The sequence below is a fragment of the Schistocerca gregaria genome, chromosome 5 (genome assembly GCF_023897955.1).
Source record: "Schistocerca gregaria isolate iqSchGreg1 chromosome 5, iqSchGreg1.2, whole genome shotgun sequence".
Classification (NCBI taxonomy): Eukaryota; Metazoa; Arthropoda; class Insecta; order Orthoptera; family Acrididae; genus Schistocerca; species Schistocerca gregaria.
The window spans coordinates 546545877-546571171 of NC_064924.1; the positions used below are offsets into that span (position 1 = coordinate 546545877).

At 40.3% G+C, this 25295-nt stretch overlaps 1 protein-coding gene across 1 annotated transcript in view; it reads right to left on the reverse strand.

Annotated features, from left to right (window-relative positions):
• Positions 1 to 996: 996 nt before the first annotated feature.
• Positions 997 to 25295, reverse strand: part of LOC126273405 (radial spoke head 10 homolog B-like) — a 72373-nt gene continuing 48074 nt past the window's right edge. Inside the window, exons 4-5 of the mRNA XM_049976956.1 lie at positions 19409 to 19753; positions 997 to 1281 (exon numbers count right to left, since the gene is read on the reverse strand). Coding sequence (XP_049832913.1) covers positions 997 to 1281; positions 19409 to 19753 — 630 coding nt within the window. The remainder of the gene's footprint in view (positions 1282 to 19408; positions 19754 to 25295) is intronic.

Here is a 25295-nt window from a genome sequence, read left to right on the forward strand (position 1 = left end):
GACTCATTGGATCACTCCCTCTCCCTCACAGCAAGTGGTCTCTACTAACTATGGTGGACCACTTCACTTGCTGGCCACAGGCAATGTCCATTGCGGACATCCCTGCCGAGGCCATCGCCACCACTCCCATCAACACCTAGGTGGCATGCTTCAGAGGCCCCAGTCACATGATAACAGGCCATGGCCACCAGTCTGTCTGTGTGTTGCTCACATACATCACCAGACTGTGTGGTGTCCAATTACACAGAACCACAATCCACCATCTGGTGGTGAACAGCATTATCGAACAGCTCCATAGGATTCTGAAAGCTGCACTCATGTGCCATAACACTCCCACTGGTGCTGCTGGGCCTGTGAGTATTGCTGAAGGAAGCGATCGATGCATCACCTGCCAACCTCATTTATGGACAACCTCTTACAATCCCATGTGATTTTGTAGAGGAAATACCTCTCCAATATGACACTGTGGCCCCACCCTGGAAGAATGTCTGTGGTCTCACATGGCTGGTCTCCGAACTCACGCACCGATGTGGCATGGCCCTGAGGAACTTTTCCTGCATGCCAACTTGGAGTATTGCATGCACATCATGTTGCATTGTTTTGTGGTACAGCAATTTCTCCCGTCATCCTACTCCAGACCGCACCACGTGTTCTCCCACAGAGAGAAAAAAAAAAAGAAAAAAAAAACACTGGGCCTAAAGTGCAACAGGAAGTCATCTAGAGCCTCAACTGATTGTGTCAAGCCATGCTATATCTTGCCCACTCCAGCAGCCACCCACTTCTTCAACCCAGGGGAAGATATGGGAACAGATGACACTCCCTCTGCCAGCAATCAGACAGAGCCCACATCCATAGCCACTGGTGACATACAGCCGTAGCCCTACACCATTGCACCACCACATGCACCTTACACACCTCATCCAAGCAGTTGGTGCTGCAGCATGGGCCTCACCAACCACACGCACATGAGTCACCCACACCACATCTTCCAGCAGACTACATCATGTGCACTAGCTGCACTGTCTGCTTCAAACGCCCACACTGTGGCATCAGAATTCCATGCAATGCAACACAACAAGCATGCAGCCCAACTGCTGTACACTGTGAGAATATGGTGCACCTAGCTGCCATCTGCTGCAGAGACCCTGTCTCCAGCTGGCCGTGCCTGTGGCTGGTATCACCAGTCAAGCTCAGGACACCACCTCCTGTGTCCATGGCTGCTTGTCTGTTGTTAACGCCTGGACCTGCATTTACATCTCTGTGCCTCTGCCATGTCAGGTGCTGAGGTCAGATCAGTATCTGTATCAGTTTTCATACTCAAATTTTCACTGAGCTCCAGATATCACCCTCTGTGTCACTGGGATTGTCCGTCACAGTTCCAGGACCCACGTTCAAGTTGCAGCAACACTGTACTCCTGCAACTTTATACTTAGTGTGCAATCTCCGTATCTCTGCTGTTTCAACCATTTAGGCCAGACTAAAGGCAGCACTGTGCTTCTGTGGCTGAGGCCGTCAGTGAACTTGTGCAACAGTGCAACTCGTGAACCTTGGATTTGTCATTTTGAACAATTCAAATAGTGGACTTCATTCTATTATAGGGTATTAACTGCAATACTAGTGTCATTATTAAGCTATCAGTGCACCAGTAATCAAGACATCTTTCCAAATGACTAACAGTCATGCATCTGTGCCGCCATTGCTATGGACAGTTTGTTTTTATTTATTTTTTATTTTTATTTATTATCTTTTTTGCATATAGTCACCAACTGGCGACTTTTGCAAATCTCATAGCATTTTTATACAATTTTTGTAAAAACAGTAGGAATTTGCAATTCACATGTACAAGAACGCACCTACGGGTGATGCACTTGGCACTATATGGTACACTACTTCATAATGCAACATACAGTTGTTACATAGTATAGGTATTTGAATTTACAGCATGTTGTTACAAAAATAATATATATTACAATCACCTCAGAATAGTACATTGCATAGATAGAAGAGTTAGACCTACATTTAAGAATAGCTACATTTTAATAACAGTATTTATTCAGTGAGTACAAAAATTTGAGAGTTAAGAATGATTTGAATTCCCTTTTGAATACTTTACCTCTGTGGCATCTTATGGCACTTGGCAGTTTGTTAAACCATATCTGGCCATTAATCCAAGGACTATGATCTGTTGTCTTTAGTTTAGTTCTGTTTCTGAAGAAGCACAATCTTTTTGTCTTGTGTTATGGGTATGCACATCAGAGCACTTAGCATCATTATTTTTTATGGTCCACAAAGAATGTTATTAATTTGTACAGATACATAAAATATACTGTTAGATATTTATGTTGTACAAAGGTTTCCCTACATGAATCTCTGTATCCTAGTCGATGCATGGTCCTGATTGCTCTTTTCTGCAGTGTTAGGATTCTGTTCATGTCTACCAGCAGCACATCGCCATACTTCTATTCCATAATTAATATAGACAAATATTGTCCCATAATAAGCAGTTTTTAATATTTGTTCAGAGACTAATTTTGAAAGTTTTGCTAATTAAGTGTGCTCCCTGCTGATTTTATTGCATACAAAATTGATACGGTCTACCCATCTGAGATTTTCATCTAGGTATATTCCCAAAAGTTTACATTTGTCAATGCCTACTTTTTTTGCCACTTACATTATCAGTACAGTTTTTGTATGAATTACCAAGTTTAAATGGTAATAGCTGGGATTTGCTAATATTGAGTTTTAGACCTTGGTCATGGAAGTAAGTAGTTTTTTGACTTAAGCCATCAGTTGCAGCCAGTGTCATTAGTTTGTTTGCAAAAGAACAAAAGTGAGGCATCATCTGCATAACTTACTAACTGGGAGTACAGAGGTGCCTCTAAATCATTAATGTATACCAGGAAAAGGAAAGGACCCAATACGGAGCCCTGAGGTACACCTTTTTTTACTGTTTCATAACTGGATTGGAAATGTTTGATCTGATCATTAATTTCAGAACTTGGCTTTGTACACTACTTACAATTGGTTAGGTAAGTAGTTGTATGGATGTGGCATTTATATTGTAAGTTTCCAGTTTGCTTAGTAGTAGCTCATGGTTCATTGAGTCAAATGCTTTAGTAAGGTCTAGAAATATCTCTGCTGTCTGCATTCCCTCATCCAGGGCACCATACACCTTGTGGAGAAATTTGGTATTTGCCATAATAGTACTGTGATGCTTTCTGAAGCCATGCTGTGTTTCTGCTAGTAAATTATTCTTTGTGAAATAATCAGTAAGTTGTGTCAACAAAGCAATTTGAAATATTTTACCAAAAATTGGTAATAGTGCTATGGGCCTGAAGTTTGAGAGCTCTTCTTTCAATCCTGTTTTACGCACCGGTTTAACTGTACTTTTCTTCAATATATTTGGAAATGTGTGCTCCCTGATACTACTGCTGATCATATGGGTAATTATTCCAACAAATTCCTTATTGCATTTTGTAATTATAATACTGCTCAGTCCATCCCAGCCAGATGAGGTCTTATTCTTAAAGTTATTTATTATTTTTCTTATTTCCTCCACACTCACTTCCTTAAATTCAAAAGCAGTTTCCAGCCTAGGGTAAGGCTTTACCATCCGAGTCAGATCTGTGTTATTAATTGGATTCACAGCTGAAGATATAAAATATTCATTAAATATATTGCAGATTTTATCTGGATCATTAATAAGGTTTCCTTCATGTTGGATTCTATCAATTTGAGCACCTAACTTAGGGGTGGCTTTGTGATATCTATTTATTATATTCCATGAAGTCTTCCCTATATTTGTTGATTGAGCTATTTTCTTATCTAGGATCTGTTTTCTTAAATTTGAGAGCTGTTACTGAAATTGTTTTTTAGCTCGATTGTACTTATCCTTAAATATCGGCAATTTTGTTGACTTATGTAGCAAACTTAGATCCTTGATATTTTGCCTGAGTTTAATCGTGTAAGCTGGAAGAGTCAGTCTGTTGTTTTTTACATTTTGGTTGTGAGTTACTACTTTCTTAATTTCTTTCACTGGGCAGCAAAAATTAAGATACTGTAAAATAATACCATAAAATGTGGCCCATTTGTATTCAGACTCTTTTTGCTGAAGAACTAGTTGCCATTCCTCAGATGCTAGTTTACTTTTAAAAGCATTAATGTTTTTCTCTTTAAGCATTCTTTTATGTGCTATGACCTAAGTCCATTCTTGGGTGCTTGTGTGTTCATAGTCTACAAATGGACATTTGTCGTCTGAGTAGTGGAAGTCCACATTCCAGCATCTAATACTATCTTTTACCTCTTTACTTAGTATTACATAGTCTATTCTACTAGAAGTTCGTAGCCAGTGCCACCTGTCACTGCTATCACTAGGCATCTGCACAATAATATGCGCACTGCATGCTGACTAGCCCTGCATGCTGCCCTTCGGCTGCTGACCGATCTGCCTCCTTTGAGCTCGGACCAGTGCCACCACACGAAGCACAAGTTCTAAACACACATGCGTACCACAGTCTAACTGCCAAGGTTTCTTGCAGCAATGGAGTTCCACTCTCTAATGGGGGACCTGTGTGGTGGCCATACAGGGGAAAAGCATGAATGGCACAATTTGTGCTCACAGCTGACACAAGCAAACAAGCATTGGCCAGACCTTCGCATGCAGTTTACTGTAACACCAAAATTTGGTGATGGTGCAATGTGTGCCAGCCTGCATGAGACAAAACAAGTGGGCAGTGCAGCCTGGAAAACACAATGTGACACATGCCTTTGATCCTTCTCAGTACAGACCACATGGGTCAAGTTAACATGACTCCCCACAAACGCATACATGAAGTTTTGCTCATTCATTCACTTTGCGGTATCTCCCATCCTTATGTGAAAGACACAAAACTGTGGATCGTGCAGGAAACTGGTCATTCACAGACATGACCTTTGTTTCATATGGTTCATACGGTTGGACAACATGCTTATTGCTGAAGTGTGTACCCTCCAGGATCGGTGATCGAGTCACACCACCAGTCCACTGTGACAGTATGGACATTAAAGATAAGAGTTTGTAACATCCTGTGAGGTATGGCAAATAAATGTATGTCTTTGACAAAACAAGTATCATCAATTCCTGTTATGTTCTCATCATCAAACCTTTTCCTTGGACATAGTTTGTGGATGCGGCAGTTAAGCCAGTTCACTGCACATCTAGGACTGTAATCAACCAGTGATAACACATCCTCAAGCTTCAATGCAGCTCTCCACGGTACTCTAGCCTATGCAAGCCTCTTCCTCTCTTAATAACTACTGCAACCTACATCCCTCTGAAGCTGCTTACTGTATTCGTCTCTTGGTTTCCCTCTGCAATTTTTACCCTCCACACTTCCCTACATTACCAAACTGATGATTCCTTCAAACCTTAGATTCTGCCCTGTCAACCAAACCCTTCATTAGTGATAATGTACTGTCAATTTATTTTTCTCCTATTTGATTAAGTACCATGTAACAAAGCAGGTGGATTCCTTCCCTGTATCATGTTTTCTTCACGCTGAAATTTGTATTTTATTTTATTTTTTGCAGAATATTTTCGACAGTGCAATTTTCATTGACAAAGTGCACAGTAACAAAAATATCAAATACTCACAGCTTAGCCAACTTAATTTTATTATTCATTACATTCCTTTAGTTAAATGGAATTTGTAAGTGTGATTAGTTCATCAAAAATCCTTGCTAATTACAAGTAACAGTAATTGACAACTTTGTTATCACTGTTCACATGTAAACATATACCCAATTACAATGTTCAGATAAAGTAGATCAAAAGTATGTATAAATATGGGACGTGTCCCTACAGCTTATAAGGGAAATATGTTAGTAACTTTTTCTAACATCTAGTTTCAGAGTAATTAGCATCCTTAACCAAAATATTATTACTGAAATAGAATACTGTATTTTGGCAAACTAGACAGCAAATTAAATAGCAGTTATTGTTGTATCTAAAAGTTCACATTCAGAATAATCTTTGTCCACCATTTCAGCTAATCAGAAATGTAAATTTGTAGTTGTAACTCTCAAAAATACAGCAAGCAAAAATATGTAGCTTCAGTTCCAATTATTATAATCTTATATAAGAGAGGCTTCTGCGAACCATTTTAGACAGTCTGTGGAAGGTTACAAAACAAATAAGATCTGTGTTCAAAATTATAGCACAATGTATGCAGATGAGTTAGTACAAGCACAAGTCATAAAATGTGCTGAGTATTAGCTAAATGCTGTGTCTGGGGGTTTATACAGTGACTGTTCTTCAATGACTGACCACGGACTTACTCTCAAGAACTGTGTTAATTTTAAATAATGCATTCTGCAAACAGTGAGAATAGCACTGGATTGTAACTATGTTCTTTCCAAATGATAATTACTGGTTACATTGTTTTTGTTTTGATATGCTATTTACTTGGAAGAACAGTGCAATTAGGAAATGTGTTAATGATTTACTGGCCACACATTAATTATTGTGTATCAGTATGCCTACATGAGGTTACTGCCATCAAACAATCGTCATCATTATACGACATCAATTGAGTGTAGCATGTGACTTATCCTTTATCTGTGCTTAAATTACAGCGAATGAGACTTGATCTGTCCATAAACAATAGGTTGTTTAATATCTAAGTGCAACTAAAGTGTTTTTGACTATAAACTTGTGTCGAAAACATCATTTGGCATAGCCTACTTTTCAGCCAGATTTGATGGAGGTGCAGCAACTGGAGGCGTATTAACACACTTAAATAGGGTGAGGTTACCAACACCTTATCAGTTATTTGATCTACCCTTCTAATATTATCATTCTTTTGTAGCATCACACTTCATAAGCTTTTATGATCTCCTTGTCTGAACTGATGTTTTGTTTCTGTGCCAGGTTAAACTCATTATAAAAATCTCCAAGAAAGTCTTCCTAGCACTTAATTTATATTACATGTTAGCAAATACCTCTTTTTCAGGAATGCTTTTTATGCTACAGCCAGTCTGTATTTTATATCCCCTCTACTTTTGCCTTCATCGGTTATTTTGCTGGCGTAACTCATCTACTATTTTTAGTGTGCAATGTATTTCCTAATCTAAATCCTTCAGCATTATCTGATTTAACTCAACTACATTCCTTTATCCTTGTTTTACTTTCGACCATGTTCATCTTATAATCCCCTTTCAAGACATTATCCATTCTATTCAATTGATCTCCTACATCCTTTGCCCTTTCTGACAGAATTACAATATCTTTGGAAAACCTCAAAGTATTTATTTCTTTTTCCTGAGTTTTAATGTTCCCTCTCCAAATTTTGCCTTGGTTTCCTTTATTGCTTTGGTCAATTGACAGACTGAATAACATCAGGGACAAGCTGCACTCCTGTCTCACTCCCTTCCCTTTCATACCCTTCAACTCTAAGAATTGCAATCTGATTCCTGCACAAGTTGTAAATAGCCTTTTGCTCTCTATATTTTACACCTGTCACCTTCAGAATTTCAAAGGGAGTATTCCAGTCAATGCTGCCAAAAATCTTTTCTAACTTTACAATTGCATAAATATATGTTTCCCATCTTTTAACCTATTTTTAAGATGAGTTGTAGAGTCAATACTGCCTCACATGTCCCTACATTTCTCTGGAGCTCAAGCTGATTTTCCCTGAGGTAAGCTTCAACTGATTTTTAGTCTTCTGTAAATACAGAAATCCATGTCTGTATTTTGGAAATATTACTTGTTAAACTGGTAGTTAGATAATATTCACATCTGTCAATATATGCTTTCTTTGTAATTGCAATTATTACATTCTTATTGAATTCTGAGGCTATTTTTCCTATGTCATGTATCTTGCACACCAGGCTGAATAGTTTTCTCATGGCTGGCTTTACCAAATATCTCAATAACTCTGAGAGAATTTCATTTACTCTGCAGTAGCCTTCTTTCGACTTAGATCTTTCCTGTCAGTTTTTTTCTCACAGTATCATATCTCCCTTCTCATTTTCATATATGTCCTCTTCCATTTCTACACTCCTGGAAATGGAAAAAAGAACACATTGACACCAGTGTGTCAGACCCACCATACTTGCTCTGGACACTGCGAGAGGGCTGTACAAGCAATGATCACATGCACGGCACAGTGGACACACCAGGAACCGCGGTGTTGGCCGTCGAATGGCGCTAGCTGCACAGCATTTGTGCACCGCCGCCGTCAGTGTCAGCCAGTTTGCCGTGGCATACGGAGCTCCATCGCAGTCTTTAACACTGGTAGCATGCCGTGACAGAGTGGACGTGAACCGTATGTGCAGTTGATGGACTTTGAGTGAGGGCGTATAGTGGGCATGCGGGAGGCCGGGTGGACGTACCGCCAAATTGCTCAACACGTGGGGCGTGAGGTCTCCACAGTACATCGATGTTGTCGCCAGTGGTCGGCGAAAGGTGCACTTGCCCGTCGACCTGGGACCGGACCGCAGCGACGCACGGATGCACGCAGTGCCATAGGGGACCGCACCGCCACTTCCCAGCAAATTAGGGACACTGTTGCTCCTGGGGTATCGGCGAGGACCATTCGCAACCGTCTCTATGAAGCTGGGCTACGGTCCCACACACCGTTAGGCCGTCTTCCGCTCACGCCCCAACATCGTGCAGCCCGCCTCCAGTGGTGTCGCGAGAGGCGTGAATGGAGGGACGAATGGAGACGTGTCATCTTCAGCGATGAGAGTCGCTTCTGCCTTGGTGCCAATGATGGTCGTATGCGTGTTTGGCGCAGTGCAGGTGAGCGCCACAATCAGGACTGCATACGACCGAGGCACACAGGGCCAACTCCCGGCATCATGGTGTGGGGAGCGATCTCCTACACTGGCCGTACACCTCTGGTGATCGTCGAGGGGACACTGAATAGTGCACGGTACATCCAAACCGTCATCGAACCCATCGTTCTACCATTCCTAGACCGGCAAGGGAACTTGCTGTTCCAACAGGACAATGCACGTCCGCATGTATCCCGTGTCACCCAACGTGCTCTAGAAGGTGTAAGTCAACTACCCTGGCCAGCAAGATCTCCGGATCTGTCCCCCATTGAGCATGTTTGGGACTGGATGAAGCGTCGTCTCACGCGGTCTGCACGTCCAGCACGAACGCTGGTCCAACTGAGGCGCCAGGTGGAAATGGCATGGCAAGCCGTTCCACAGGACTACATCCAGCATCTCTACGATCGTCTCCATGGGAGAATAGCAGCCTGCATTGCTGCGAAAGGTGGATATACACTGTACTAGTGCCGACATTGTGCATGCTCTGTTGCCTGTGTCTATGTGCCTGTGGTTCTGACAGTGTGATCATGTGATGTATCTGACCCCAGGAATGTGTCAATAAAGTTTCCCCTTCCTGGGACAATGAATTCACGGTGTTCTTATTTCAATTTCCAGGAGTGTATAATATTGTCTTCAAGTTCACCTCCCTTGTATAGACACTCTATATACTCCTTCCACCTTTCAGTTTTCCCTTCATTGCTTGGTACTTGCCATTTAAACTCTTGTTATTCATACAGCTACTTCACTTTTCTTTACAGATCTCTTTAATTTGTTTATATGTGATACTTATGTTTCCCTTGTTATACTTGCTTCTACATCTTTGCATTTTTCATCATTGTTGCTTTGTCATTTTACAATTCATGTCAATCTTATTTTTTATGATATCTATATTCCCTTTTATGTGCTACATTTCTCACTTTTTTATATTTTCTTCTTTCATCAGTTAGATTCATTATCTCATGCATTATCCAAGGATTTCCACTGAGCTTTCTCTTTTTACCTTTTTGATCTTCTGCTGCCTTCACTAATTCATCACTCAAGGCTACCATTCTGTCTTCTATTGTGCCTTATGTTCCTTTTGAAACATTTAGTAATCTCTGGTTCTTCCATCTTATCCCAGTCCCATCTCTTTAGTTTCCTACCTTTCTGGTTCATAAATTAGAGTCAGAGCCCACATTTTTCCTGGAAATGTTTTGCAGTTTTAAATCCAATTTCTGAATCTCTGTCTTACCATTATGTAATCTATTTGTAAGATCTTGTGTCACTAGCTTTCTTTACAACATAAAACCTTGTTTCACGATTCTTAAACTTTGTATTAGCAAAGATTAAATTATTCCCTGTACAAATTTCTTCCAGGGTGTTTCCTATTTTATTCCTATCCCCTCGTCAATGTTTTCCTTCTCTTTCTATTTCTACTATCAAATTCCAGTCCTTCATCACAAAAAAATTTTCATCTCTCTTTATGTGAATAATTTCTTTTATCTCCTCACACACACTTCAGATCTCTTAATTATCTGCAGAACTAATCTGGTTGGCATAAACTTGTACTTGTTTTCAGTAATTTATTTGTCCCAAGAGCATTTTACAAGGATCCATCAGCTTTATACATGGAAAACGAATGTTGCCAAATATTTTCCTGTGACTGACATACTATGCAATTTGGTAACATTCCCCTTCGATATAGGATAAGTGTTCTGAGAATGTGGCATCTCAATCCTCAATTATGTAGGTGACATTATGTCTAATCAGTCACAGTAACTGGCAATTGCAGCCACTCAGGCTGCATCTGTTACGAAACATCCAGATATTGTGAGTTTGTCCTATCAATGATGACTAGTCAGTGGCTGAGAAAACTCCACATCTTGCACTGTTCCACAAGCAAATCTGTAAGTGAAGAAGTCAATTATTCCACATTTTTGGATGGCAGATATTGCACTGAAGCAGGCACCCTTTACGGTAAGATTGACCAATGCAGACTGATTTTGGGTGGTGGCAACTGATTGTGGTGAATGTTGCCTTTGTGTCTATCTAGACTATGGTATAGAATTCTTCCCTTGTGTTAAGCAGTCTGCAGTACCAGCACAGCAAGACAATGATGGCTGGTATTACAAGACCAGATCAGTCAATAATCCAGATTGTTGCCTTGTGACTACTGAAAATGCTGCTGCCCATTCTCAGCAAACATGATTATTCTAGCCTTTTGGCAGATACCTCTTCCTTTTGCATGGGGCTATGGAATGGCTATCTGTGTCACTGAGGCATGCAAGCCACACCACCTTGGCAACTTCCACAGTTCATGAGGGTAGTTTTTTTGGTTACTTCAGTTGATTAAGATGAATGCTGGAATAGTTCCTATGAAGAGGACACAGCCACTTTCCTTCCTCACCCTCTTCTACACTAACTTGTGCTCCATCTCCACTGCCTTTGTTGTTGGTACTCTTTCTTTAGTTCTCTATTTTTATATTCCTCTAACAACATAAAAAATTCATTGTAAATAAAGCACCTTTATACAGTACATAATGACATGTTATCTTTCACTAGTTACCAGCATTTTCAAATAATTACTACAGTAGCAGATGAACAACTTAATAGTATAAAGTAAAAATCTGACAATATATAATATAAATTTAGCATGATGCATAGTGGTATATCCTGACTATTCACCTGCCACTCCAGCTACCCAGCACACACCTGCAACTGGTAGGTGGCCATGCACCAGTTCCACATCATCTCCTGCCAGAGCCATCGCACATCCCAGCAGTCCAAATACTAGCCAGTGTCTCGACTGCATGTATGAAAACATTCCAGACAACAATATCAACTGGCCAAGTTTTTGTCAATGGACACTCTTCTGCCCTGGACACTCCTTGAGGTTCACCAGCCTTACCACCACAGCACAACTGTCACCATCAACTGTGCTACAGTCACAAGCACTGCTTTTTCTCTACAAGTTAGGTGCCCTCCAAGCAGTGCATGGATATCCTCCTGCCAGGCATTCATTTAGGGTTTCACCTGGCCACTATAAATGCGCTGTGCCAAGCAAAGATCATCTCGCCAAAGTGTCCATACAGCCTGCAGTTCCAGCACCAAATTGTGACCCAGTTAAAGCCCAGTGCACCATGAGCAATGCTCTGTGACCTTGGCATTTACACATTCCATCACCAGGACCAGGTATCCAACGACCTCAGACTTTTTCTGCAACTGTGTATCAGGGCAGCTGTGCAAACTGTGATCCATCTGTACATAGAAATTTTTTCTGCCAGACTTAACACTGAGAGTGTTTAAACGAAGACCCTAATTAAAACTAGTCACTAGTTATCAATCTACACTCCTGGAAATGGAAAAAAGAACACATTGACACCGGTGTGTCAGACCCACCATACTTGCTCTGGACACTGCGAGAGGGCTGTACAAGCAATGATCACACGCACGGCACACCGGACACACCAGAAACCGCGGTGTTGGCCGTCGAATGGCGCTAGCTGCGCAGCATTTGTGCACCGCCGCCGTCGGTGTCAGCCAGTTTGCCGTGGCATATGGAGCTCCATCGCAGTCTTTAACACTGGTAGCATGCCGCGACAGCGTGGACGTGAACCGTATGTGCAGTTGACGGACTTTGAGCGAGGGCGTATAGTGGGCATGCGGGAGGCCGGGTGGACGTACCGCCGAATTGCTCAACACGTGGGGCTTGAGGTCTCCACAGTACATCGATGTTGTCGCCAGTGGTCGGCGGAAGGTGCACGTGCCCGTCGACCTGGGACCGGACCGCAGCGACGCACGGATGCACGCCAAGACCGTAGGATCCTACGCAGTGCCGTAGGGGACCGCACCGCCACTTCCCAGCAAATTAGGGACACTGTTGCTCCTGGGGTATCGGCGAGGACCATTCGCAACCGTCTCCATGAAGCTGGGCTACGGTCCCGCACACCGTTAGGCCGTCTTCCGCTCACGCCCCAACATCGTGCAGCCCGCCTCCAGTGGTGTCGCGACAGGCGTGAATGGAGGGACGAATGGAGACGTGTCGTCTTCAGCGATGAGAGTCGCTTCTGCTTTGGTGCCAATGATGGTCGTATGCGTGTTTGGCGCCGTGCAGGTGAGCGCCACAATCAGGACTGCATACGACCGAGGCACACAGGGCCAACACCCGACATCATGGTGTAGGAAGCGATCTCCTACACTGGCCGTACACCTCTGGTGATCGTCGAGGGGACACTGAACAGTGCACGGTACATCCAAACCGTCATCGAACCCATCGTTCTACCATTCCTAGACCGGCAAGGGAACTTGTTGTTCCAACAGGACAATGCACGTCCGCATGTATCCCGTGCCACCCAACGTGCTCTAGAAGGTGTAAGTCAACTACCCTGGCCAGCAAGATCTCCGGATCAGTCCCCCATTGAGCATGTTTGGGACTGGATGAAGCGTCGTCTCACGCGGTCTGCACGTCCAGCACGAACGCTGGTCCAACTGAGGCGCCAGGTGGAAATGGCATGGCAAGCCGTTCCACAGGACTACATCCAGCATCTCTACGATCGTCTCCATGGGAGAATAGCAGCCTGCATTGCTGCGAAAGGTGGATATACACTGTACTAGTGCCGACATTGTGCATGATCTGTTGCCTGTGTCTATGTGCCTGTGGTTCTGTCAGTGTGATCATGTGATGTATGTGACCCCAGGAATGTGTCAATAAAGTTTTCCCTTCCTGGGACAATGAATTCACGGTGTTCTTATTTCAATTTCCAGGAGTGTATAAGACTGCTACCAGTTCACACTGCATCCAGAAGGCTTGTGTTTTCTGTGATGGATTTAATGCAGCTCTTGTGGTTAATAAAAAGTCTCTCTTTTTGTGTTATTGATAAAACGTTCATTGTCAGTTGACTACTTCGGAATCTGTTCTTCTGTGTGAATTCATACCAGGTCACATCACATAGCGTAAGTAGCCTACTTTCATAATACTTCGTTAGTCTTCCATGCTAGTCTAGTGAAATATTTCATAATATTACTGAAGAAAAAAAAGCTGCAGCCAGCCAGACTTTTTTATGAATGTTTTATTTTTATGTTGGTAGTTTTTTGGTCTGAGGTCATTCTTAGAATGGCAGTGAGGATTTCTTGTAGAAATTCCATATTATTTTGATCTTGTGGAAAGGTTATTCTTTATGTATTACAAAATATGTGTCTGCATCATTGGTACAATGCAAGCTGAATATTTTATACAAGAAATGCTCACTGTCATCTCGCAATGGGCTCAGGCCAAAAACCAGTTATGGTGAAGTAAAGCATTTATCAAAAAGTGCGGCTGCAGTTTTTTCTTCGGGCATAATTTTGAAAGTTTATTCTCAAACAATCATGGATAAAACATCACAACAGGTACATGTATGTGGATACATATATCATGAATTGTTCTACATCTCTGTGGCTTGTCCTGTTCATGATGGGATCTAAGGAACATGCTCTGTAAGTGAGAGTGAAGTTTGGAACATAGGAGAAACAGGATACAGGAGGTACTGGCAGAAGTAAACTTGTGAGGACAGGTCATGAGTCGTGTTTGTGTAGCTCAGTTGGTAGTGTGTTTGCCTTTGAAAAACAAAGGCCCCGAGTTCCAGTCTCAGTCTGGCAGACAGCTTTAATTTGCTAGGAAGTTTCATGTTCTGTAAATGATTGAATACTGAATGCATAATACATAGTGTCAATGTCAAAATCTTCTTCTAAATGATACTGACAATAAGTAAACACAGTATTCAAGATAATAGCTAGAGTAAAAATTCAATGTGTGGCTCTGTGAAATAAAGTCAATTATGCTGTCAAAAAGAAAACCTGTCACAGTTGTAAGGACAAAATAACAAAGCTCAAAAAAAGTGTGCAAGTTTACTTTAAGTGTCTCATTTCCTAATCTAATTCCCTCAGCATCACCTGACTTAATTTGACTACATTCCATTATCCTCGTTTTGCTTTTGTTGATGTTCATCTTATATCCTCCTTTCAAGACACTGTCCCTTCCGTTTAACTGCTCTTCCAAGTCCTTTGCTGTCTCTGACATTATTACAATGTCATCGGTGATCCTCAAAATTTTTATTTCTTCTCCATGGATTTTAATACCTACTCTGAATTTTTCTTTTGTTTCCTTTACTGCTTGCTCAATATACAGATTGAATAACATCGGGGAGAGACTACAACCCTGTCCCACTCCCTGCCCAACCACTGCTTCCCTTTCATGCCCCTCTACTCTTATAACTGCCATCTGGTTTTTGTACAAATTGTAAATATCTTTTTGCTCCCTGTATTTTACTCCTGCCACCTTGAGAATTTGAAAGAAACTATTCCAGCCAACATTGTCAAATGGTTTCTCTAAGTCTACAAATGCTAGAAATGTAGGTCTGCTTTTTCTTAATCTAGCTTATAAAATAAGTCGTAGTGTCAGTATTGCCTCATGTGTTCCCATATTTCTACAAAATCCAAAATGATCTTCCCCAAGGTCGGCTTCTACCAGTTTTTCCACTCGTCTGTAAAGAATTTGCATTAGTATTTTGCAGCTGTGACTAATTAAACCTACAGTTTGGTAATTTTCACAGCTGTCAACACCTGCTTTCTTTGGGATTGGAATTATTATATTCTTCTTGAAGTCTGAGGGTATTTCATCTGTTTCATACATCTTGCTCACCAGATGGTAGAGTTTTGTTAGGAATGGCTCTCCCAAGGCTGTCAGTAGTTGTAATGGAATGTTGCCTACCTCTAGGGGCCTTGTTTCGGCTCAGGTCTTTCAGTGCTCTGTCAAAATCTTCACGCAGTATCATATCTCCCATTTCATTTTCATCTACATTCTCTTCCATTTCTATAATATTGTCCTCAAGTACATTGCCCTTGTATAGACCCTCTGTATACTCCTTCCAACTTTCTGCTTTCCCTTCTTTGGTTAGGACTGGGTTTCCATCTGAGCTCTTGATATTCATACAAGTGGTTCTCTTTTCTCCAAAGGTCTCTTTAATTTTTCTGGGGGCAAAGGGAAACTACAGCCGTAATTTTTCCCGAGGGCATGCAGCTTTACTGTATGGTTAAATGATGATGGTGTCCTCTTGGGTAAAATATTCCAGAGGTAAAATAGTCCCCCATTCGGATCTCCGGGCGGGGACTACTCAAGAGGACATTGTTATCAGGAGAAACAAAACTGGCATTCTACGGATCGGAACATAGAATGTCAGATCCCTTAATCAAGCAGGTAGGTTAGAAAATTTAAAAAGGGAAATGATAAGGTTAAAGTTAGATATAGTGGGAATCAGTGAAGTTCAGTGGCAGGAGGAACAAGACTTTTGGTCAGATGAATACAGGGTTATAAATACAAAATCAAACACGGGTAATGCAGGAGTAGGTTTAACAATGAATAAAAAAAATAGGAGCGCAGATAAGCTACTACAAACAGCGTAGTGAATGCATTATTGTGGCCAAGATAGACATGAAGCCCACACCTACTACTGTAGTAGAAGTTTATATGCCAACTAGCTCTGCAGATGATGAAGAAATTGATGAAATGCATGATGAAATAAAAGAAATTATTCAGATAGTGAAGGGTGACGAAAATTTAATTGTCATGGGTGACTGGAATTTGAGTGTAGGAAAAGGGAGAGAAGGAATCATTGTAGGTAAATATGGATTGGGGGTAAGAAATGAAAGAGGAAGCCGTCTGTTAGAATTTTGCACAGAGCATAACTTAATCATGGCTAACACTAGGTTCAAGAATCACAAAAGAAGGTTGTATACATGGAAAAATCCTGGAGATATAAAAATGCAGTAAATGAAGCAGGCAAAAAGGAATACAAACATCTCAAAAATGAGATCGACAGGAAGTGCAAAATGGCTAAGCAGGGATGGCTAGAGGACAAATGTAAGAATGTAGAGGCTTATCTCACTAGGGGTAAGATAGATACAGCCTCCAGGAAAATTAAAGAGACCTTTGGAGAAAAGAGAAGCACTTGTATGAATATCAAGAACTCAGATGGAAATCCAGTTCTAAGCAAAGAAGGGAAAGGAGAAAGGTGGAAGGAGTATATAGAGGGTCTATACAAGGGCAATGTACTGGAGGGCAATGTTATTGAAATGGAAGAGAATGAAAATGAAGATGAAGTGGGAGATATGTTACTGCAAGAAGATTTCGACAGAGCACTGAAAGACCTGAGTAAAAACAAGGCCCCGGGAGTAGGCAACATTCCATTACAACTACTGACAGCCTTGGGAGAGCCATTCCTAACAAAACTCTACCATCTGGTGAGCAAGATGTATGAAACAGATGAAATACCCTCAGACTTCAAGAAGAATATAATAATTCCAATCCCAAAGAAAGCAGGTGTTGACAGCGGTGAAAATTACCGAACTATAGGTTTAATTAGTCACAGCTGCAAAATACTAATGCAAATTCTTTACAGATGAGTGGAAAAACTGGTAGAAGCCGACCTTGGGGAAGATCAGTTTGGATTTCGTAGAAATATGGGAACACATGAGGCAATACTGACACTACGACTTATTTTAGAAGCTAGATTAAGAAAAAAGCAGACCTACATTTCTAGCATTTGTAGACTTAGAGAAAGCATTTGACAATGTTGACTGGAATAGTCTCTTTCATATTCTCAAGGTGGCAGGAGTAAAATACAGGGAGCAAAAGGCTATTTACAAATTGTACGAAAACCAGATGGCAGTTATAAGAGTAGAGGGGCATGAAAGGGAAGCAGTGGTTGGGCAGGGAGTGAGACATCGTTGTAGCCTCTCCCCGATGTAGTTCAATCCTTATATTGATCAAGTAGTAAGGAAACAAAAGAAAAATTCAGAATAGGTATTAAAATCCATGGAGAAGAAATAAAAACTTTGAGGTTCGTAGATGATATTCTATTTCTGTCAGAGACAGCAAAAGACTTGGAAGAGCAGTTGAATGGGACGGACAGCATCTTAAAAGGAGGATATAAGAAGAACATCAACAAAAGCAAAACGAGGATAATGGAATGTAGTCGAATTAAGTCGGGTGATTCTGAGGGAATTAGATTAGGAAGTGAGACACTTAAAGTAGTAAAGGAGTTTTGCTATTTGGGGAGCAAAATAACTGATGATGATTGAAGTAGAAAGGAGACTGGCAATGGGAAGGAAAGCGTTTCTGAAGAAGAGAAATTCGTTAACATCGAGTATTGATTTAAGTGTCAGGAAGTCGTTTCTGAAAGTATTTGTATGGAGTGTAGCCATGTATGGAAGTGAAACGTGGACGATAACTAGTTTAGACAAGAAGGCTTTCGAAATGTGGCGCTACAGAAGAATGCTGAAAATTAGATGGATAGATCACATAACCAATGAGGAGGCACTGAATAGAATTGGAGAGAAGATAAAATTGTGGCACAAGTTAATTAGAAGAAGAGATCGGTTGGTAGGACATATTCTGAGGCATCAAGGGTTCACCAGTTTATTATTGGAGGGCAGCGTGGAGGGTAAAAATCGTAGAGGGAGACCAAGAGATAAATACACTAAGCAGATTCAGAAGGATGTAGGCTGCAGTAGGTACTGGGAGATGAAGAAGCTTGCACAGGATAAAGTAGCGTGGAGAGCTGCATCAAACCAGTCTCAGGACTGAAGACCACAACAACAACAACATCAAGGACAGAGTCTTCATCACAACAGTTGCTGGCGTAGACGAACTGAAGCCAAGAATACAAGCTGCTGTGAGTACTGTGACACAACACATGTTATGAAACACCTGGAGGGAGCTGGAATACCGCCTCGACATTCTCCGAGCTACCAAGGGAGCACACATTGAGGTTTGCTAATGTCAGTGGTCATAAAAAAAGAGTAGCAACACCAACCTGTGCAATGGCATCAAATGTAAATTATTACATCAAATGGTTATTCTGTAATAAATTGTTAAAATCAGGGCAAGATTTTGTGTTCACCCTGTATATCTGCTGAAGTCACTAATGTGCTGTGTGACATTTTAACATGTAAGGATGGCATAATTTGCTTTTTTCAATCTGTTTTATGGTATGGATTAATACTCTGGGGAAACAGCAAAAAATAAGTGATCCAGAAGAAAGCAGTCAGAGTAATGGCAAAAGTAGATGACAGGACACATTGTAAACCATTATTCATTAAATATAGAATATTAACAGTTATTAATCTATATATTCTTGATACTGTTAATTATGGAGTTGCTGAAGTACCATATTTAGGTGTAACAAATCAAAGGCAAAACTATAACACAAGAATCTGTACTTCTCTGTTCTTGCCACAAAATAGCTTAGCAAACGCTAATGATAATCATAAGTACATGACAATTAAAATATATAACAAACTGTCTAAACATGCCAATCAAATTATTTATGAACAAGTTACACAACTTCTTGTTAATGAACACATTCTATTCATTATTTTTAGAAATGCCCATTATCAACTGCGATATGTAAAAATGTATTTTATAAAATTAGTAGGTTAAGTGAACTAACAAAGTCTATTGCATGTAATAATGCTGAATGATGAATGAAGAATCTGAATCTATATCTAACAAAGAATTTGAATTAATCACTCATTAATTAATATCCATTTCAAAATTAGTACCAGTTACAGTACTTACATCATTGTTAGACCACACCATAGTACCAATACCATGTTGCAAACCATTCATCCATTGACCATAATAACATGCATGTGATGGATAGGACCTCATTCCCAGTCCATGCCTTTCGTTTTGTACCCATTCACCATTGTAATAATTATTCACATTTTCACTATAATAGAGCATTCCTGGTCCTTCTTTACATCCCATATACCATTTTCCACTGTATGTCACATCAGCAAACGTTGCACGATACATTCCTAAACCATGACGATAACCAAGGCATACATCTCCTTCATACCAACTGAGATCAGGCCACTCAATATAACCTTTGCCAGTAATCTGACCAGAAGTGAAGTCACCCTGATGGGAAAAAACAAAGTAACAAAAGCGTCAGACTTGTACTGTGAAAGTATTTCTTATCACTTGTCTGAGAGCTAAGTAGCTCAATGGATAAACAGAAATGCTAAACATCTAGATCGTGCTACAAATTATCAAATTAAATTGTATAACGGTCTACAAAACTGGAAATTTTTTATGACTTGCTTGCTAAATCCAGTATGTGCAACAAATTTAAACACTGATACATAAATATATGGATATCAGATGGCAGTTGCATAAAAGTTTAGAAGTCACTGCACAGTTCTACATCTACATAAACCCTCAGAAAATTCCAGTGAATTATGTACTACTGTACTACATGTTTTGGTTTCTTTCTGTTACAGTCATACATGGAGTGCAATCTTATCTTTATGCTTCCTATGGGACCAATACATAGGGTGCAATACATATATTTCTAGAGTCTTCACTTAACACTGGTTCTTGAAACTTTGGAAGGAGGCCTTCCCATGATAATTTGCATAGAACTATAGGGAAGTTCAGTACACATGAAGAAGGTACTCATTGTACAGAAAAGGATTGTATGGATAAAACAAAAAAGGACTGTATGGCTAAAACAAAAAGGACTATATGCAAAACAATGAACAAGCTGCAGATTAAAATTCTAACTGCTAAACATTTTAACAGTAACAAATGTTTATATAAGTAAAACACTAGTATAAACTAAGAAAAACATTAGTAATTCAAAAAAAATGAAGAATTTTATGGGAAGCTGTTGGAAACAGAGAGCATCCCATGCACGACAAGTTGCTGTGAGAGAGGTGTAACATTTGGGGCTGTACCTATTCATTTGCCTTTTGAACAGTGTCAGCAAAATAAAGAACATTAAAACCTTTCAGCACAGTCAGAAAAATACTGGAGTAAAATCCTTTTTATTCCATAACTGAATTTACTGATTACTACAAGGAAAACCCAAAAATATAATATTCAGTTTAAAAGACAATATAAATGTATGTATGTAAATTTGAATGTAAGGGAAATAGACATACTGTGAACTGCATACATTGTAAAATTATCATAAATGTATTGTTCTGTCATCTGTGCTATAAATGCACTAAGGTGTAGAGCACTGTTATTATATAATCAAAATATGAAGGCCTATATGTGTTGGTACACCACATATCAACTGAAATAATCAAATAGTTAAATACATAAATAATTCTGCCAGTCCAGATTTTTCAATGCATCTTTGATGCTCTCCTGTGAACAAAACAAACTTCAAGCCATTTGTGAATATGTTCAATACTCCCTGCTAGATCAATCTGGTATGGCTGTCTCCCACTTCAGCAGTAACCTAAGACTGGAAGCGCAAGTGTTTTGTAAGCAGTCTCCTTTCTATATAAGTTTTAGTTGCATTTCCTCAGTAACATGCCAATGATTTTAAGTCTTCCACCTGCCTTGCCTAACAACTGACCTTTGTGATCATTCCATTCCATATCACTACAAACTATTTCACCTGTTATTTGTGTGATTAAATTGAGTAAAATTGTGACTTTCTGATAAAGCAGTCATAGGATATCATTTTTATTCATTCTGTGAAGTGTACAATTTTCATTTCTGCCTATTTAAAGTATGTTACCAAAATGTGCACAAAATATAACAGATCATATTTTTTTTTCTTTCTTTGTTCTTTTCTATTTTTTAACTATGCTTGCAATTGTTAACGAGTGGATTGAGTGGCTCATTAACTGTCATTGCCGGTCCCAAGCTTGGATGAAGGAGGAGGGTTGGCATCAGGAAGGGCATCCGGCCAGAAAAAAACCTGCCAAAACCAAAACAATGATGGATACTTCTCAAAGTAAATGTTCCAGAGTAATAGTCTCCCAATCGGATCTCCAGAGAAGACGTTTTGTGGAGAATCCAACAACAGAAGAGGGTGCGAAAGAAGGAATGAAATGCAAAATCAGAGTCGGAACTTTAAACACTGGGATATCAAAGGGAAAGGGTAAAGAGATTGTATTGTTTGCACAAACGAAGTTGATACTCGATGAGGTGGCTGATTGGAGTGACTGTAAATGGGAAATGCCTTTAAGTTGCTCCCATCAGCCACTGTGCTGAGTGTCAACTTTGTTTGCGCATGTAATAGACATGGTGCAAAGAAGGAAGGAAAATATCCTGTGCTTACAAGAGACCAGGTGGAAGGGTGACAAAGTTTCAACTCTTGGCACAAGGATACAAGTTGTTCTGTAGCAGTGCAGACAAAGAGCCCAGAAACGGAGTAGGGATTATTGTGGATAAAGATTTAAAAGAGGAAGTCTGTGGAGACGTCATCACAGTTCTAAGTGTGTATGCACCCCAGACAGGGTATTCGGAAGGAGAGTAGGATGAATTTTGGAAAATCCCAGATGGAGTAACAATGGAAATACCAGACAATGAAAGGGTGATAATTGGGGGAGATTTAAATGGACATGTTGGTGAGAGGAGGAGTGGGGACGATAGAATTCATGGTGGATGGAGTTATGGAGAAAGAAATGCAGCAGGGCACAAGATTGCAGAATACACTGTATCTTTTGACCTAATGATCATCAGTACCTATTTCAATTGTAGAAGAGATTAACTTATAACTTACAGGAGTGGAGACCATAAAATACAGTTAGATTACTTGTTGTCTGGAAGGAAGCACATAAAGGAAATAAAGAATGCCAAGGTTATATACAGTGAAAGTATGGCTGTGCAACAAAAACTTGTAGTGGCCGATAGTGAAATGGTAATGGAGAAAAGACGAAACTGTATCAAGCAAGAAGAACAAACAATAAACTGGTGAAAACTGAAAGAAGAGGTGTTGTGAGAAAAAGGAACCACCAGAAGATGGTGCATGATGGTGGAATGATGCGGTTCAGAAAGCGATAAAAGTGAAGAAAGGGGAGATCCAAAACTGTGGCAATTATAGAGGGATAAAACTGATGTTCCACACAATTAAGATCTGGGGAAGGATAATTGAGAAGAGGTTCTGTCTAGAAACTAAAGTATGTGAAGAACAGTTTGGATTTATGCTGGGAAGAGGAACAACTGATGCAACATTTGCATTAAGGCAACTGATGGAGAGACAGAGTAATACAAGTTGAACTACATATGGCCTTTATCGATCTTGAGAAGGCATATGACAGAATGCCGAGGCAAGAGATATGGAGATATCTGAGAAGTAAATGCCTGCCAGACAAACAAATCAGGGTGGTAGAAGGCATGTATGAAGGGGCAATGACACAAGCCAGAAGCTAGTAGGTGCAACAAAGGAATTTCCAGCGAGAGTAGGAGTACATCAGGGATCTGCTCTCAGCCCATATCTCTTTGACCTTCTCGTGGATGTACTTGTCAAAGATGTGAAAAAAGAGGCACCTTGGAGCATCATGTTTGCCATTGATGTAATCTGTAAACCCATCCAGGAGGCACTTCAAGACAAGCTTGAACAGTGGAGAAAAGCTCCAGAGGAAAGGGGAATGAGAATAAGCAGGGTGAAAATGGAGTATATGTGTACAAAGGATGCCAAAGATCTGTATATTAACCTTCAAGGAGAACAACTGACACTGGTCAAAAATTTTAAATATCTAGGCTCTTACATGCAAAGTGATGGAGGACTGGAGGCTGAAATAGAGCACAGGATAAATAGAGGATGGATGAACTGGAGAAAAATGAGCAGAGTACTGTGTGATAAGAGGGTTATCTGCAAAATGAAAGTAAAGCTTTACAAGTCTGTGGTGAGGCCTTTGATGCTATATAGTGCAGAAACTTGGCCAATTACAAAAGCCCAAGAGAAAAAGATGGAAGTGGCAGAAATGTGAATGTTAATGTGGATGAGTGGGGTGACACGAAAGGATAGACTAAGGAATGAGTACATCAGGGGAACAGTAAAAGTGAGGCCCCTAGGGAAGAAGATTCAAGAAAGTAGGCTAAGATGGTATGGACATGTGCAGAGAAGCAGAGAGTTCTAAGTGGGGCAAAGAGTTGAAGACCTAGACACTGAAGGATCAAGGAGAAGAGGAAGACCGAAACTGAGATGGTAAGATGAGGTAGCAGGGGACCTATGGGAGAAAGGATGGCTCAGAGAAGAAGCACTGGATAGGCACATATGAAAGAGAAGGATCCAGCAAAGCAACACCAACCCCACATGACACAGGAAAAGGCTGGGATGATGATGAAGATCTTTTCTTTTTATACATGTACAAAGCCAAACATAAATTAATGAGCAGCATAGTGGCACAGATAATGTTTTGATACCAAAAAAAGAGAAGAGATACAGTCTTCAATTGATTAATTTCTGTATCTTCACCTGTTTGTTTCTATAAGAGGTAGCAGGTGGTTGTATAACTAGCTCCATCATACCAGTATTGTTTGAAAAAATGTGTGTTCCAACCGTAATTAAAAACTGTTTTAAAGGTTATTAGGAAGACTAAGTTTATATGCGTATATTTACATCAATCACACCCATTTGTTCATCATTTCACCCACGTCAAGAATCCTGAATCAGGAGGTTCAAAGCAGACAAGAGGAATTTGGGTGAGCAGCAGAGGGGCAATCCCGTATCAGCATTGTCATAATCAGCTCTATGCACAATGGAACTAATGTGAAGCAGCACTTAACAAAAAATCTGAATATTAATGTTAAAGGTATTGACATCGAAGATCTGTTTATATTAGTACCAGTTAAAGTTCACCCAGGATATGTGTACAAATTTATAAATTAGCTACCAATTTTGATCAATTATTCTTTCCAATCAATTTTTCTTTAATTATTCAAGCAGCAATTATTAGTCAGTTTCCAACATCTCATTCTCTCACTCATATGACACTATTCACACACTAAAATATCATCATTTATGCATTACCCTGAGGCATGTCTGAAGTTCCTTCTACTTCTGTTGAAGACGTTGCAACTGTCAATTCTGTCACAAATTTTGTTTGCTGCCCCATAATTTTTATTGTTAGTAGATATCAGAAACTATAACCACTGTGACCATACAGGGTATACTGTTTTTTGGAAGAACATTACTGAACAGTTATTCTATATACATCAGAATGTGTGGGAAGCCAGCAGTGGCCATAGCCTACAGCAACCACAGGGCTGAGTCCGCCACCCCTTGGCCAGGTGCACAATGTGTTTCCTCCAGCCAGCCGGCTGGGCAACCAGGATGCTTGGTCCTCATAGCCACGAAAGGGTTAATACCAAAGCCTTACACATTAGCAGTGAGACATTACAAAGGTGGTTTAAAAAGTTCTTGGAATGGAATAGAAAAAAAGTACTTACATTACTGAAACATTTTTTTTATTTTTCAATGCAGTCTCCTTGTAGATTAATGAACTTGGTCCAATGATGTTCCAGTGCCTTGATCCCATCTCGAAAATGAGTTTCCTCCAGGTCTGAAAAATAGTTGTCAACTCTGGCCATCAATTCTTCATTTGAAGTGAATCTTAATCCACCAAGAAAAATTTTCAGGATTGGTAAGAGAGGGAAGTCTGATGGAGCCATATCACATGAATAAGGCAGGTGTGGCAACAATTCATACCTTAGT